Genomic DNA, 17,132 nt, shown 5'->3' on the forward strand with positions numbered 1-17,132 from the left:
TCTAATCTGTCTCCAGATAACATGCTCGCAACCCTTCCTGCTAAATCAAGTGGCTTGTGGTTTTGCAGTTCAGAATGGAGTGAAGTATGACCACCCTCAAAAGCGCACACCTGCTGATGGATGGGGACCCAAGAACACAGTACAGAGAAGCGAGCTTGGCTTCAGTGCCCTGTTCTTTCCTTCCCTCCTCCCTACCCGCCCAAGGAATACCTGCTCTGGTAGTCTTCCCTGGCAGTGAGTGAGCAGATGAGTTTATGGGGCAGGCTGTGGTGGTACTTCTACCAGGGCCTCCTGTGCCTTTCCTGCTCATCTCTGCCTCACACCCCCAGGAGGCCTTAGTTGAGCAACTCCTTAGACATTGGGCAATAGATACCATAAATAAAATTTAATTATTTCTTTTCACAATAATAATTTTCATGACTTTTATAATCTGCTCTTTTTTTTAAGAGCCCTCAGAACATTAGATGCATGCAAATATGAAGATGCTGACTCCCTCCAGAGCTCTTTCCCACGAAGAACACAGGAGGCAATATCCATAGGACAAGAGCCCAAGACACTGGGATATGAATCAACTTCCTCTTGAGTGAGCCCAAGAGTTTGGAGCAATAAACTCATCATATCATTAAAACTAAATAGATTTAAATAGCCTAAGCATATATAGTATTTCCAATTGGGTCTTTGTCATCCAATATTCCTCCATATCTCAAAAGTATTACACATATATGTTAGTAATTACATACAGAAACATGCAATGTGTATACACACACACAAATCCTCTTGACTTGTAATTGAATTATGTCCTTATAATTCCACGATAAGTTGAAAATAGTATAAAATGAAAACACATTTAATACCTATCGCCTACTGAACATCTTAGTTTATCAACATACCACACAGTGGAGTATTGGTCCTTTACCCTCACAATCCAGTGGCTGACTGGGAATTGTGACTCAATACCACCACCAGCATCAGGAGAGAGTAGCCTACCACAATTGCTAGCTGGAAAAAGATCAAAGGTATAGTCTGAGATATAGTTTCTACTGAATGTGTATTGCTTTCCTATCATTGTAAAGGCAAAAATTGCAAGTTGAAACATTGTTAAGTCTCAAGTCAGGGACCATCTGTGTGTGTGTGTGTGTGTGTGTGTGTGTGTGTGTGTGTAGTTGTCTCTTAGTACACACAGGTATTAGTTCCAGAACTCCTCAGATACAAAAATTCATAGATGCTCAAGTCCCTTATATACAATGGTGCAGTATTTGCATACAATGCACATACATCCTCTAAGTATATTTTAAATCATCTCTAGATACTTATACCATACAATACAATGTAAACAATATGTAAATAGTTATTATGTTGTATCGTTTAGGGAATAATGACAAGAAAAAAGTGTACACCTTTAGTATAGGACTGTTGTTAAAAAATGTTTTCAATTTGCAGTTGGTTGAATCCATAGATGCAGAACCTGTACCTGCAGAGGGCCAGCTGTGTGTAGGGATCTGTGTCTGTGTGTGTGTGTGTGTGTGTGTATGTATGTGTGTGTGTGTGTACATACATACCACTAAGATCCAGCATGACATATGTTCTTCATGGTTCATGTGTATATGCTATACATATCATATACATAATTGTGTGTATATATATATATATATATATATATATATATATATATATATATATAATCTTAGAAGAAACATCTGTACCTTGATAAATCCAAGAATCACAGGCATTACTATATACTAAACAATTTGGAAATTGTCTTGGATAACCTAAGAATATAATATTTGCTGATATATAGTAATCAAATGTAGGAAATTGTGCTGTGTACTGAACTATGGATAGTTCTCTATGAGGTTCTTGAATTTTAACTTTTATGGAAAAGTCAAAGGAAAACTACAGAATCATTGTGACATTGAAAAAATGTCAAAGGGAGAAGGGCCAGCTGGTAAATCATTCCAAGTCCTCAGAAGGCTTATATTCCACAGTGGGGACCCAGGATAAGCCCACTGATGGATACAATGTTTCTTGATGGTAGACTTACATTTTAAAAATTCTCCTTCATTATTTTCATGTTCCTCAGGGGAAGTCAGGCTCTGATGGAATCGCTTGTGCTGTCTAAATCCTTAAGAGCCTATTGGTCAACCAGTTTGCCAATTAACTAATTTGGAGTGGAAAAAAATAGTGCTATTAAGAAATCTGGAATATTCATGTTCTGTCAGAATTTTTTCTCACATGTGAAAACCTGCAAGGAAGTCAAACTACCATTGGTAAGTTGATGGTGTGAACAAGGTCAGAACAAAGCTTGATGGGTCAGAATCAAAGGAGATGTGGCATTACAGATAATCAGCTGAAGTTGAGATGATTTGGACACCATGTCTAGGTCCTTTTCAGAGGCTCAAATGTGCATTTTCGGTGGAATTTTAATGCACTGTGATGATGGGGCTCACATCTGCATAGAGAGTCTCACCTTTAAATAATGTTCTAAAGGTGTCTGGAAGTCCCCTTTTTACTAGAGCTTTCTGTTTTGGTCTGAATTTTGATGTTTGATTCTAAAATTTCTTTTATAGCAAAGTCCTACCAATACGTTTAAGAGAAGTCTCCCTCATGATATTTGTCTATCGGCTTTCACTTCTTTCTTTAAACACTGTTATCTACTACCTGGGCCAATGACCTTTACCTTTATATCATTTGGATCATTATGTGGCAGGGCGGATGCCCTAGAAAGGCTGGAATATTGCACTCTAATGCAACCGCGACACGTGGGTTCCATTTTGCCAGCACTTAGCACGGTAACACTCCACTGGTAAGTATGTTGGCAATGGACGGACAGGATTTCTGCTTGGTGGATCCTTTCTTGGTTACAAGGATCAAGTTAAAGAAGAATATTGAGCCAACTGAAATTTCCATATCGCCTATAGGCAAAATTTGTGAGTTTGAGGTCATGGTTCAATTTATGAGGACTGTCAGCTTTTATCAAGAAGTAGATACTGTGTTCTTCCTTTTCATCTTCATATCTTTAGCATCTATCACAGTGTTTGGTAGGAGGTAAGTGAAGGAGATAATTCTTCGTGGATTTCCCACATGTCTACAGGTCTTGGGAGTAGACACGGACTCACTTATTCTGGACTGGTTTTTAAAGAATGCTTGTATAGCAAACTGCCTTGGAAGAGTGAGAAAGTGTCTCTCCCAAGAGCAATGAGCATGCCTGGTTTTCCTCGGGTCCCTCTCAAATGCTGACACTGCTATTACTATTGCTGTGAATTAGGAAGTCCTTTCTCTCTGGCCCAGGAGTCTCATGACGTGTACCAGCTTCTGTGAAACTGTCAGGTTAGCTTAGCTTCAGACTAGGAGAAAGTCTCACTGAGATCCTCCTTCTAGAGGGTAAGTGCTCAAAATCAAAACTGAACGAACAAGATTATTGAATAGATGAATAAAAAAAAAATTTAAGGGCTGAATATTATTCCAGATAATCAACTGCTACGCAGAGAAAGACCCCAAGAACTTCTGTTTGCCAGGAATTATTTCGCAATGTATTTTTGTCAAAGTACCAGTGTGTGCTAGTCAGCCCTATGTTTATTTTAGATATCAGTGTTGACTTTAAAATGTTGGCAGCAGTATGTTTGGACTTGGCTAAACATGGGGTTGTACGATGGGAACCATTTATTTATTTAAGCATTACCTAGTCATATAGGAACTACAGGCTTTGCATAGTTTCTACTGGTTTCTGCATTAGTGCCCCTAATGGAGGATACTATTGTTTTGGTACACAGAGCTGAAATTTTATTCTCTCTTTCTAAAAATAACCAACGAATTACCTTTAGAAAGTTGTTTGCATTTGGAACCCAAAAACACTGACTTTGGTATTTATTTTTCCACTCGCTCCAGAGGTAGATGGTTTTCTCTGTTTTAGAATGCCTGACAAACCTGAGCTTGGGAACACTTAACCCAGAGGAAGTGACCCAGGCTTTCTCCATGGCAGATGGCCAAGCTGCCACCTGCTCCCCTCCTGTTCAACATGACTCCAAGATCCTGGACCAAAGGCTGGTGCCAGGCAGCTGGGGACCCAGAGAGAAAAAATGCTTTCCAAGGGTAAACAGTGATTTAAGGTCAATCACTCATAATTAGCTTAGAAATTGCATAGTGTGTCAGGAGGATAAAACATCAAGGATCAAGGAGAAAGATTTTTGCTTCTGGTCTGGCCACTTTTCCTGGGACTCTGGGCAAGGCATTCAACCTCTCTGAGTCTTGTTTTTCCCAACTATAAAATAGCAATAATGATAATGGTGATCATGATGATAACACCTTCTCTGCCTATATTATTGTTTTTAGCATTACATGGAATAGCTCAATTGTGTTACCAAGTGTGACAACCATATAGCCCTTTTCTCTATGTTTTGTTTATGAATTTAGAAGAGCCAAGACCATAAAAGTCTACATTAATGGAGCTATTGTTAGCCAAGAGTATACTCTCCATATTCTTTTTGAATTTTTACTTCCCATTTTTGAACTTAGCAAAATATCACTCTAAGGATTAAAGCAAATGTGACCTTGAATGCTGTCCATATGTGATTGAAATATTTAAATCATGACAAAACCTATTCATTTGGAGGATAACTAAATCACAGCTGCCAAAACCAAACCAGAATCAAGTCACATTGGATAAACATATATAACTTGTTATTTCTTTCTGACTTACTAGATTTTCTTAAAGGCATTAGAACTTGGGCAATTATCCTTGACCTGATTTGCACTAATTAGAAAATGAATGGTACATAGAATGGCTGCATGAGAGTTGATCTCTTTCTGCTATGAACCAGCTCCCTGAGTGGGGCAGGAAGACTTCCCAATTCCCAGAGAAAACAGATTGGTCATACCAGGAGCTGGTCTCTGTAGTAGCAAGTCACTCTCAGTATGACCGGACATTGTAAGTTTTGACATAGAATGGGAGAAGAAGAATTAACAAAACATTCATTTACTTTGTTTTTGTTGTATGGTGCAACCCTAACATTGAGACCAGTTACCATGGAAATATAGGAAAGGATATAAATATAGATCAGATAGATATGAATTTAAAGAGATATAAAAGCCCACAGAAGGAATAAGGGTTCCTTTTTTAGAATGGAGAACTTCTCATTTCCTTTTGATTTGAGCCATCATTCCTGAATGCAACGCACTTGACCTAGTATAAAATTTTAGTGAAGTGGAGGTAAGGAAAAAAGAAAGAAAAACCACCAGAGAAGCATTTTTAAAATTTCTTCAACTTTCATCTTCAGGATGGTCTGTGAATGGTTACTGCCATCTTATCCCATTGCTTTAATAAACTGTACTCACTGGTTTCATGTTCTGATGAGATAATGCTTTTTATAAAGGGCTATGGCTTGGCTATGAGATAAAGTGGTGAATGGCTTACGTAGAGATATGTTATCTCCAACGTGACTTGCTTGTAACTTGCTGTGCATAGATATCTCGATTGTTCTAGGACTGCCATATGTGTTGCATGTACTGAAGAAACAATGACTCTTGAAACCACTCAATAAATGGCACAGTGTGTTCATCATGAATTGTGATTCTACTCTAAATACACACTGCATGTTTTATTCACAGGATTCTTAAATATATTGCCTTGTTGATCAGCCATATGTGTTTTCAACATAGAATAACGTAGGCATCCCATCTTTTATCATAAAAGCCAACAAATATTTAAACAAGGAGAACTCAAAGATGTCCCCATTGGCCATCAATCTAGCTGAAAAAAAAGGTGAATGTACAGAAAAAAAAATGTTTTCTTGATTACCATCATGTTTATTGTTCTCTGCTGCATAAAGGCATCAATAATATTAGTAAAAAGATTTTAGGATTAAATAGGATTTATCTTCCAGTGAGCCTCATAGAATCTAAATTTTCTGATAATACCATTCACTTTATATCTACTTTCATTTGATTAATGTGGGTAGAGAACACCTTTGAGTTTTTTTTTCTGGACATGTAAAATTTTAAAATATTTTTTAAGGGAAAAATTCAAACATATACAAAGGCAGAAAGAATAATATGATAAAATCTCACACCTCCAGTGTTCTCCTTCAACAAATAGTAACACATAGCCAACCTCATTTTACCCATACTTCATATCATTTTATCCAAAATTACCTCTGTGTGTATTCTAATAGATATGTGTGAGTATCCAAACAATTGCCACTCACAGAAAATGGGCTTTGGTTTCAGTGTTAGAAGAGTTTGGCGGAATATAAGCAGAAGAGTAAGAATTATCCACTGAGATCTAACAATTTGCCCACAAATACTTGCAGATTTAAGTATTGGTTTCTGAACAGACGGACCATTGTATTCCCTGATCTTCTGCAATTCCAGTTGGCTGGCATCTGCAGAGGCCATTTCTCACTTCCTTTGGTAACTGTGGGTGGATGAATGGTGACTTGGGTGGTTAAGGCCAACTTGGGGAACTTTGGGCCTCTGTAGGGGCTAAAAGAGCAGGCTGGCTTCCTGTAGCCATAAAGGAGTGGGGAAAGCAGTTCTGGGATCCTCTGGCATGCAGGGGATAGTTCAAGTTTCTCTGCTCTGTGCCACTTCTAGCCCTGCCACTTCTTAGCCGTCTGTCCTTGATTTTGCCTTTTCCAGGCCCCGTGGTAAGAATGGTAGAAAGAAAAGGAAATAGAGGAGACCCAACCCTCTATAATGGATGATGGACCTTGGTAGGGTTACACATCATTTTCATAGATGTTATCATGTTCACAAATCACCCTAATGACCCTGGGTAGGGAAAATTGTGCCTCTATGGTGAGAACCCTGGGGATCAAAGATAAGGGACTTACCAAGATCAGACAAGAGGGGAAACTGGGGCCACATGGTCCCCTGGCAAGCCGTGGCTGTTTGATTCTTCTGTGCTGCCTGAGTGAAAGCACTTTTTTAAAAAATTCTGAAATATTTATAAAGGATGAAGGAAAGAGTGGGAATGAATCTGCAGTGTAAATATCTTACAGGGAAACGTGATGGTAGGCCTCCTCTCCTTTCTCATCTTCTACTCGGAATGAAGGAGTCCCTGGCCTTCTTGTGCCGGGATTGGAGTCATTAGGGTCACTGCCACATTAACAGTAGAAATGGAGTCACTGTGTTGATCTCAGACCCTGAGCAAAAAGAGGCCTGTGGGTTCTTCAATGCAGGCTGGCCATGGGTTTGGATAAAGAAACATCCCCTCCTTTTGATCTCCTGAACCTCTAGCATTTCTCTCAGTTATGAATTTAGACTCCAAATCATAGCAATCACTAGTGGTTCCCGTGAGTCTGTCACCAAGGGAGACCAAAGAGAATTTCCTGTCACATTACAATGATTGTAGATAAATGGAAAATAACCTTTACGCTTATCCCAACTTCAAAATATGGCAGTTATTAGACTTGCAGCTGGCTCTTGTTATTTAATGTTTTAATCGTGACACATTATTTTTCCACGAAGTTTTAAAAGTCATTTTGATCACTGGATTTTTACATAATTATTTTTCCATTGCAATTGTCATCTTGGGTATTTTACCTTATACATTTAAACACATTAGTCTGAGAAGGAGTATGGGTACCAGTCCATGGCCACCTGAGTCCACAGTACAAGTAAATGTTTTAAAAACTTACTGTAAAGTATTAAATTATTCACTGGGAACAAAATTTTATAAACATTTTATTTATTTATTTATTTATTTATTTATTTTTAAAAAATTTTATAATATTGGAATGTTTATTTGAAAACTATCATCTGTGTAAATTTGATCTTAGAAAACTAGAGTATGGCCACTGATGGATGTGGGTTGTTTGGGGCCTGTAGGGTTCCTGGAGCACTATTTGAAGGCCACTTATCCAGTAGGTTGGCACTTACTGTGAAAAGTTCAGGGGGTGCCATGATGCTTAAGGCTCTGGTTTTGGGTTTGAAGGAACAAAGTAGGATTGTGGCAGTCTCACTTATGAGTTGTTCAATCTATCGAAGGGCAGCAGGATTCCAGGCACTGGTGCTCTGGTCTCTCTCCAGTGTACCACCTGCCTTATTTCACCCTCTGGCCAGCAGCCATGGCCTGCCACTCATAGGGTAGAAAATTTATCTTCACCTCTAACAATCAAGTTTAATCTTTAAAGATATAGGTTACAAAGTTGAAAGCTGTGGTATCACTTTCTTTTTTTTTTTTTTTTTTTTTTGCCCTTATAAAAGGTATCATCTGGTGCATTTCTGTATCAACAAAGATCCTTCAAGTTCAGATCCTGATATAGGATCAATAATAGGTCTGTACTTGGACCCAAAGCAGGGGCCTAGGAGATGATTTACAGTGGAATCATCAAACGGACATCCTTCTCGTAGATGTCAGGGATCATTCCCATTGAGGAGCTGACCATTTGTATAGTATTCTTGCCAAACAGCTGGAACTCATAATGGATGAGTTGCTCCCAAAAGCCAGCATTGGGTCGGATGATGGGCCGGCATGACTTGGTCCATGTGTGGGCACCCATCAGGGACATGGCATGGTACTTCATGAGGTAGGCAAGGCACAAAGTGGCTGAGCGGCTCACGCCAGCGGCACAGTGTAGCAGTGTACGGCCCTGCTTCATTTCCACACTGTGGATGTGGTCAGCAATGGAGTCAAAGAAGTCATAGAGCTTGGAGATGGGTGCGTCAGCCACAGGCACCTGTGTATACTGGATATCCTCATTGATGGTATTTACCACCTCTACTGAGACATTGATGACTGAAGTGATCTGGTTGCTGGACAGCAAGAGCTTGTTGTTGGCAGCTGCACCATTGCTGATGTACAGGCTTCTGGTGATCTGGGAGAGGCCGCTGATTGAGGGCTGCCGGAACTGAACTGGGAAGGTGCACAGGGGTGCTGTCATCAAGGCGGTGGGTCAGCAGTTGGTGACACATGAGGCCTGCATTTTTCTAAGCTGTGTCCCTTAAAAGGATGTTGTGATCTTGGTGCGGTGGCACAGGTCCATAATCTCAGCAACTGGAGAGGGTGAGGCAGGAGGACTGCCAACATTTATTTTAAAGAAGAGAGAAGTTGGGACGATTCTTGAATGTCATCATCTCTTCTATTGGTATACTCGGTCTAAGGAACTCTTGACAAACAGTACAACTGCAATAAATATTCATAGAAATTATAATCCCTTTTTCTTTTGGAAAAATGACCAGAAGGCTGAAAACACACCAAATTTGGTTCATGGAACACTTTCTAAAAGGAGAGAAGATTTAAGATGGAGAATAAAGTGGAAAGGGAAGGAATACTGGCATGCAGGAGTTAGCCACTAGTGAGATTTTACCTTGAAGAGAATGTTCTGCCTCGAGTCTGAAAACAACATCTGTCTTTATGGGAAAAGCCATGCCCTGCGCCAACCCTTCTGTGTCCTCTCAACCACAGGTAATCAAATTGTGCATGAAGTAATTTTATAATTTCATTTTCAACTGGTGAGCACTAAATTATGCATTAGATCTGTACACATGAGAGAATATATTTGTTGTGGTAACATCTGCTAATATGTGCTTAGTCTCAGAAAACCATTATATCACAATTCTTAACCTGGGCACAAAAACAAAAGGGTCTAGGCATTTGACTACTGTATTCTGATTGTTCCTATATACCAGGGGACTTCAGGATTCCTACATAGGATTTGTCGAGTAAAACACTCCTAATGATTCAATCTTCCATTTTGCTTCTAGAAATCATTTTTGTCTGATGTGCTATTCGGTCTTACATATAACCACACTGGGCAGAACCTTTGAGAAAAGAGTTTGAAAACTGGCAAGGGCTCTATGCAGAATCTACCGTATGTGATTTGCACTGTTCCCCTGGTAGCTTCTATTTTTTTATGATGCTAACTTCCATGGTGGTGGAGACAACCATATTTTTTCATGTCCCCAAGTGCTTTCCCTGACTAATCCATCTCCCTGGTTTCAGTGCCCATTTATTCTCTACAACCTAATATCTACGAACTCATCTGTTCCTTGCCAAACCTTCACGTGGCCCCTCTCCTCACTCAGGGCTGACTCAGTGCTTCCCCACTGCTGAAGCCCTCTTCCTTCTCCGGGAACCAGAAACAGTTCTCACATCCCCACCCTCTGCTCAACATTGCACATCTTGAAACTGAAATGATGCCTTTGAGTTATGGACAAAAACGAGGTCCTCCAGGTTTTCTGCAGAATTTGTTGAATGAAAAGTGAATGAAGCAATCACGTAAGACAATGAGATGTGCCAGCCAACATGGAGACTGAGAAGGGTGAGGAAAGGTGTGAGGCCAGGTGGCCCCGGCCAGTCTCACGTTCAAGAGGTTGACAGGGGTTTGTGTGTGTGTGTGTGTGTGTGTGTGTGTGTTTGCATGGGGCAAATGATATAAAGGATATAACCTTTATACCCTTATATACATACTTTCAATGTAGCAAATATGAATATCACTCTGCCATTTTATAGGTATTACATTTCTATAACTTAGAAAAAATAATCCTGCATTTTCACTCATACAACGACAGAAAATTCCATGAAAGTCATATTTGGCAGACTGAGTGTTCATTCAAGGTACTCCAATACCTGGGGTGCCAGAAGTTTGGGGGGGTCCCTATCAGCTACTCCATCTGCTGTGGCTCACCAGGTTTCCAAAGCACTGGACAGATCGCATGACCCAGTCAGAACAGAGACGCCCCTCAGGGTGGCCGCTCCTCTGCCACACATGGACCCGGAGGGAAGCACTGAATCTCTCAAACACATCTGGAAGACATTTCTGCCAGCCACTTACGCACCAGGGAGCACAGACCCTTCCAGAAACCCGCAGGATTCCTGAGTCCACCCTACTCCTGGCCTGAGGAAAAGAAACTTCTTTCTCAATTAGGCAGCGTCTGTGTCTTCAGTTCCCGAGCCCTAACCTCCATGCCCCTTCTCCAGGGAACACAGTCTGGGCAACTTTTTGTTTTGAATGTCATGGGTCAGCAAAGGAGCTGGAGACACCACTTACTGCTTTCTTAATAACTCACTTTATTATGCAGTTCTTCAGAAGTACTGTGTCCCCCCTGCTCTCCATGCCCCCCTCCCCAATCTACTGGTGGCCCTGAGCTTCCCTGATGTCCAAGCCCTTGCTCACTCGGCAGCACAAGGACACAGGATCTTGGCAATTGTCCGAGGTTTCTTCATCCTGTTCAGGACTCCAAAAACAACACGTTTCTCACTCAAAAACAAGCTGGAGGTTTCTGTTGAGACTTCAAATATTTTCCCAGAGTCTGCTGTAAAAATAATAAGGTTACATCTTAATTTTAAATGATTTATCCATGTGAGTTCTTGTGGCAAGACCCTGCTATAGTTTTGTTTATTGTACAAAGAAAATCAAGTCTGCTTCTAAAAAAAAATATTTTCCAAAATATAAAACAAATGAGCATCCTGCTTCAGAATGAAATCTCAGGAAGAGTCTGCATTTGTTATATAGAAGACTCCAGACAAATATGTATAACTCCTGCCCACAATTTGTTTGGCAATTTGCATGGTTTCGATGATCATTCACGATAGTATTGTTACTTAGGTCTTAGCATTCATGTCTTCTTCCAAATATTTTATTTTGGGGTTATAAATGAACTTTCCGTTTCCAGAGATGTATTGGACAAGGGTAGTCATGGTAGCCCTCTCTGTGTTATGCTGTAACCTGAATTCATTTGGGAAAGAGTAGGAAATTCCTTAGAGGGGTTTGGGAAGAAAAAATATTTTAATGATCTAACCCCATAATATTTATATCCTCTTACAAATAGTCGTAATTAGGTCCCATTTGTAACTAACAAAACTAAAAAATCTGCCCCCCTCCTACCAGTAGGACTCCATTTTAAAATAAACATTATACACGAATGATTAATATTGAAGACCAAAAAAAAATGCTTATCTCATGAATGCTCCTGCATTCCTGAAGTGCCATCCGGAACATTCCACCAGTGCCAACTGGGTTCATGAGAACCTGTGATGAAACCCAAATAGGGACAAGACTGTGGTGTTTGCATTTGAAAGAATGAAAAATTGCCTCTGAAGGAGAAAATGCTGTGGGTGTAAATAAAGGCGGAAACCAAGGAAGCCCTGGAGAGAGTTTTCACTGGGATTCAAAGGAGCTGGCAGCAGAGATCCTTCAGGGCTCTGCTGCAGAGCCCGCTGAGGTCCAGAGAGGAGGAGGGACTGCAAGGTAGAGGTCGCTGTGGGCCACAGACTGGTCCCCTGGGCAGAGTTACAAGGAGTTTAAAGTGTTAGACTTTATCTATTTAATTTTTGAGAAAATTATGCATTCACAAGATTCAAAAGCATTAGAGGTCCTACCAGGTTTATCAGGGGAAAATCTCCTCAATATTCCGGCCTCCAGCTACTCAGTTTTCAAGCCTGGAGGCCACCGACATTCCCAGCTGCTATGTGTCCTCCAGAGCAATTTCAAGCCACCAAGCAAAGGTACATTTTATACATATGCATCCTTTCTTTCTTTCTTTCTTTCTTTTTTTTTCTTTCTGGTAGAGTCCACTCCCTAGATTGATCTGCCTTACTTTCTTGCTGCCATCTGGAGGAAGCATATAGGCTATGGATTATCCATCCCTAACTTATTCTGTGTCAAGAACCCTTTTGGCAGTAGGTGAAGCTCAGGAATTTCTTCTCACACTAATGTTTTAAAATGTTGACAATACAATCCTCAAAGAAAGTCGGCTTTGCTGGAATATAGTCATAAACATATTTGTATTTGGAAATACATGGACTTACGTATTAATGAATTAAACAACAAGGTCTATCAGTGAGCTTAATTACAACTGTAATTTGGGGGGTTCAGATGAGTATAAATGTTATTTCACAATCCTGGCAACACTTGTAATGTGACATAAAGTATCTGTGATTTTTACTGGTAACAAAGACAGCTAATGGCACTATTGGGTTTTCTGTCTGCCTCATAATTAGAGGAAGTTATAAATTTTGGCTAGAGACAAGAAACACTACTTTATATGTACAGTATTTCACTACTTTATATGTACAGTATTTCCCAAACATTCACACTTATTTGTAGGGTATATTCTTAGAAGCGCTTTTAATACCTTCATAATTAAATGCCTGTTGTTAAACTGTCAGAAATATACAGTCATTTCTGCTTTGAATGAGGGTGTGTTAGTAAGTAGTTCAACCTTAGGCAATCTGAGAAGTGAAAAAAGTCGTATTTTGGTTTAGTTTTATTTTGCACTTATCTCATACCAGCACATTTGAAAATCCCTTTTTTGTATTTAAGAACCATTTTCTTAGCCAGGCATGTTGAACATACCTGTAATCTCAGTGGCTCAGGAGGCCGAGGCAGGAGGAATTCAAGTTGGAGGCCAGCTTCAGCAACTTAGAAAGGCCCACAGCAACTAGACCCTGTCTCAAAATAAAAAATAAAAAGAGAATTTGACTATGTGGTTCAATACCCAGTACAAAAAAAAAAAAGAAAAATTAGTGCCCTTTGTTCTTTGTCCTGTTGGTTCCTGGGCAGGTTCCTGGTGTGTTGCAAACGGCAGGGGACACCAGTCCCTGAGACAGCAGTGTAAACAGCACCCCCTGGGGTTTCAGCAGATGGTCCCAGTGAAGATGTACATTGTTCTCTGTTATACTTTTCCATCAGACTTCTGTTTCTTTGAACCACCTGAGTAGATTAAAATCAAATATGGAATACAAAATTCACTTGTCTTATTTAGGTAACAATATTGTTTAAGAAAATGTCTGCAAGAATTCAGAGCAAATCATTAACTGTAGCTTTCATTGGCAAGAGAAGTAGTCTGGAAGGCTATGGAAGGAAGTTTTACTTTGATCTTTTTCAACTATGTGTTTATATGTAATCTGTGCATAGTAAATAAAATAATAAATGTACATGATAAAAATTCAATGATAGAGGGGTATAAAACAGCAGTACAAGAATCCCTTTTTTCTACCTCTTCCCAGAGTAAGAATTTTATAAAAATTACTAGGCACTTCTCCTTGAGCCTCTATTGTGGTTTGAAATACTCTTGGCCACTAGAAAGAACCAGAGTTCCTTAGAGAAATGATTGATGGCAGAGATTGTGGGAGATGAGCCTGTCACCTCTCATCTGTCATGCCAGGTGGCAAAGTTACCAAAGTCAACGGGAACATTGCGAGAGGACTCAAGAGCCAGCCTGAGAGGCTCCCACTGACCAAAGACCCAGCCACTGCAGCATCAGTAACTAATGGCTTGTACTGCATACAACTTGCAAAGTTCATAATGATCCTGAACAAAAGGAGAATTAATTGGCCATACTGGGAAGATAATGGGGAACCAACTAATTGCTTTAAAAATTGGTAAATCAACAGAAAGAATTATCTAGCATTTACCTTAACTTTCTTTTCCATATTGTCTCTGCGTCACCACATCATAAACAAAGAGAAGTTTCTCTTTATAAAAAGTAGTCTGGCTAATACAATAAGATGAAATCATAAAACGTTCTATTTTTTAACATCTAATGAATGGTCGTATCTAAGCCTTGGTCACCCATGGTGTGAGCATTATAACTGCAAGTCCTTCTGGTAAAAGAATACCACCCCAGGTAAAAGCTGTCTTGCCAAAAAGGAAAATAAGAGAGAGAGCAAAGCAAGAAGGAAACCAGAATTTAATGAAGGCTTCAGACCCAACTGTGAACCTGCAGCAAATACAAACCTGTCTGTTGGACACCACAAACTTTCAGGCTGTGGGAAAGTCTGTAGCTTTTATTTTTCCATCTTTTGTACGGGGGGGGGGGGGGGGGGGGTTGAACTCAGGGGCGCTTGACCATTGAGCCACATCCCCAGCCCTTTTTCATATTTTATGTAGAGACAGGGTCTCACTGAGTTGCTTAGCACCTCACTAATTTACTAAGCTGGCTTTGAACTCCCCATCCTCTTGCCTCAGCCCCCTGAGGTGCTGGGATTACAGGCATGCACCACTGCACCTGACTCTGCAGCTTTTTTAACAAAGGAACTCAGAGGGAGGGGAGAAGAAAGGTGGGAGAGCCTCAGAGATCTTGTCCTCATCTTGATTCAAACACACAAACCTTAGAAACAAAGCAAAATGGCTTTTGCGACATTTACAAAATTACTGGATATAAGAACACTGAAAAGGATATTTGAAGATATTAAGGCAGTATTGTTACTAATTTATAATATTTTGCAAAATATTATGGTGTTTATTATTATCATTATATATATATACATTTTTTTTTTTGATACTGGGGATTGAACTCAACCACTGAGCCACATCCCCAGCCCTATTCTGTATTTTACTTAAAAACAGGATCTCACCTAGTCGTTTAGCATTTTGTCATTGCTGAGGCTGACTTTGAATTTGTGATCCTCCTGTCTCAGTCTCACGAGCCACCTGGATTACAGGAGTCTGCCATAACGTTCAGTTGGTGGTTATGTTTTTAAAAGAGCCATTTTCTTAAAGATCCATACTGAAAAACTTACAGATGAAATACTACATCTAGAATATGTTCCAAGTGATCTGGGAGCAGTTGAGGTATTGAGGATTAGCCAGGGGTAACTCTTGGAGCTGAGGCGAGGAAGATGTTTGGGTATTTACATATAATTCTAACTTCATACATATTTTAAGAATTTGAGCAAAATCATGAAAGGTCAGTTTGTTCTGAATGAGGACATGTGGCAGCAGAGGCTATTATGATTTAGATATGAGGTGTCCCCCAAGAGCTCCTATGAATTCAGGAACATTTGAGGTGAAATGACTGGATTGTGAGAGCTGTGACCTAATCAGTCCATCCTAGTTTGGAGGATGGGGTAGCTGTAGGCAGGCGGGGCATGGTTAGAGGAGGTGGGTCACTGAGGGCATGCCATGGCAGGGTGTGTGCTCCCTGCAGCCCCTTCCTCCCTCTGTCTCTGTTTCCTGACCCACTATGCGCCAATCAGCTTTCCTCATCAAAGGCTCTTCCTCCATAATGTGCTGCCCCACCTCATGCCCAGAGCAATGGAGTCGGCCATCTGTGAATGAGACTTCTGAAACTGTGAACTCCAAATAGACTTTCTTTCCTCTAAGTTGTTCTCATTGGGTATCTTGGTCATAGTGACACAAAACCTGACTAAAACAAAGGGGTAGAGGATCACTTCGTTTGGGTGAGGTTCTGTTGCTTCATTCTTTTTTAAATATCCAAATTTTAAAATCCTTACTCCGAATGGATCAGAAATGTACCTGCCTGCATTCCACGGGAAGGAGGGGCAATGTAGTCAGGCAGCCCAGAGCTCGGAGGAGGCAGGTGGGCTGTGAAGGAGGTTCATGCTGAAGACTGGTTTCTGGGGACAGGATCGTGGGTAGAGAAGAGCTTTCAGGTTCTCAGGGAGAACCCTGGGATCACCACGTGTAAGGTCGGGGAGCCAGGGGGTGTGCTGGGCAGCAGAGGAGGAGAACTGTGAGGTAGGTGCATGGGCCAGGCCCACAGGAGCTCTGGAGCTTGGGTGGCCCTACCAGGTTGTCCCCTTTGAGGCCTGTAGGCTAGATGTATTTTCCTTTTCAGTCTTTAGAAGAGGGCTGCCCTCAGAGAGTTAGGAGACAGCCTCCAGCACCAGGAAGAGCTGGCTGTGGCCGGCTGACACTCTCAGCATCCCTGCAGCAGGTAGCCAAGGAGGACCTTTGGCTGGAAGGAGATGGGGACCGTGCCCACAGCACCCAGGATGATGACCTGCCATCGCATAACATCTAGGTTTGGCACCAGGCTTATAGGAGCTCCATTCTGGCTTTTTCTTTTCTTTTCTTTTTTTGTAGTTTAATGAAGAAAGAAGAACATAAAAAAAAAAATGAAAAACTTTTTTATGCCCCTTCTAGAATCACATAGACAGTTGACAGGGATTTGTTTCTTCAAGCTTTTCACAGTACGTCAAAGACATTCAAAAAGGTTCTTTGGGGGGCTGGGGATATGGCTCAAGCGGTAGCGCCCTCGCCTGGCATGCATGCAGCCCGGGTTCGATCCTCAGCACCACATACAAACAAAGATGTTGCGCCTGCCAAAAACTAAAAAAATAAATATTGAAAAAAAAAATTCTCTCTCTCTCTCTCAAAAAAAAAACCTCTTTTAAAAAGGTTATTTGGGGGCTGGGGTTGTTGCTCAGCGGTAGAGTACTTGCCTAG

General features: G+C 40.7%; 1 protein-coding gene across 2 annotated transcripts; it reads right to left on the reverse strand.

The window, feature by feature from the left end:
- Window positions 1–8,312: 8,312 nt before the first annotated feature.
- On the reverse strand, window positions 8,313–8,925 carry LOC143408855 (dual specificity protein phosphatase 18-like). Of its 2 annotated transcripts, XM_076868769.2 has the most exons (2): window positions 8,715–8,925; window positions 8,416–8,604 (listed from the first exon to the last, which is right to left on the reverse strand). In XM_076868769.2, the coding sequence occupies exons 1-2, from the start codon at window positions 8,877–8,879 to the stop codon at window positions 8,416–8,418; spliced, it is 354 nt and encodes a 117-aa protein (XP_076724884.1). In that variant the 5' UTR covers window positions 8,880–8,925. The 2 variants fall into 2 exon arrangements, with proteins under 2 accessions (XP_076724883.1, XP_076724884.1); XM_076868768.1 differs by having other exon boundaries at window positions 8,313–8,925.
- Between the last annotated feature and the right edge of the window lie 8,207 nt (window positions 8,926–17,132).

This window comes from Callospermophilus lateralis, chromosome 10 (genome assembly GCF_048772815.1).
Source record: "Callospermophilus lateralis isolate mCalLat2 chromosome 10, mCalLat2.hap1, whole genome shotgun sequence".
NCBI classification, from domain to species: Eukaryota; Metazoa; Chordata; class Mammalia; order Rodentia; family Sciuridae; genus Callospermophilus; species Callospermophilus lateralis.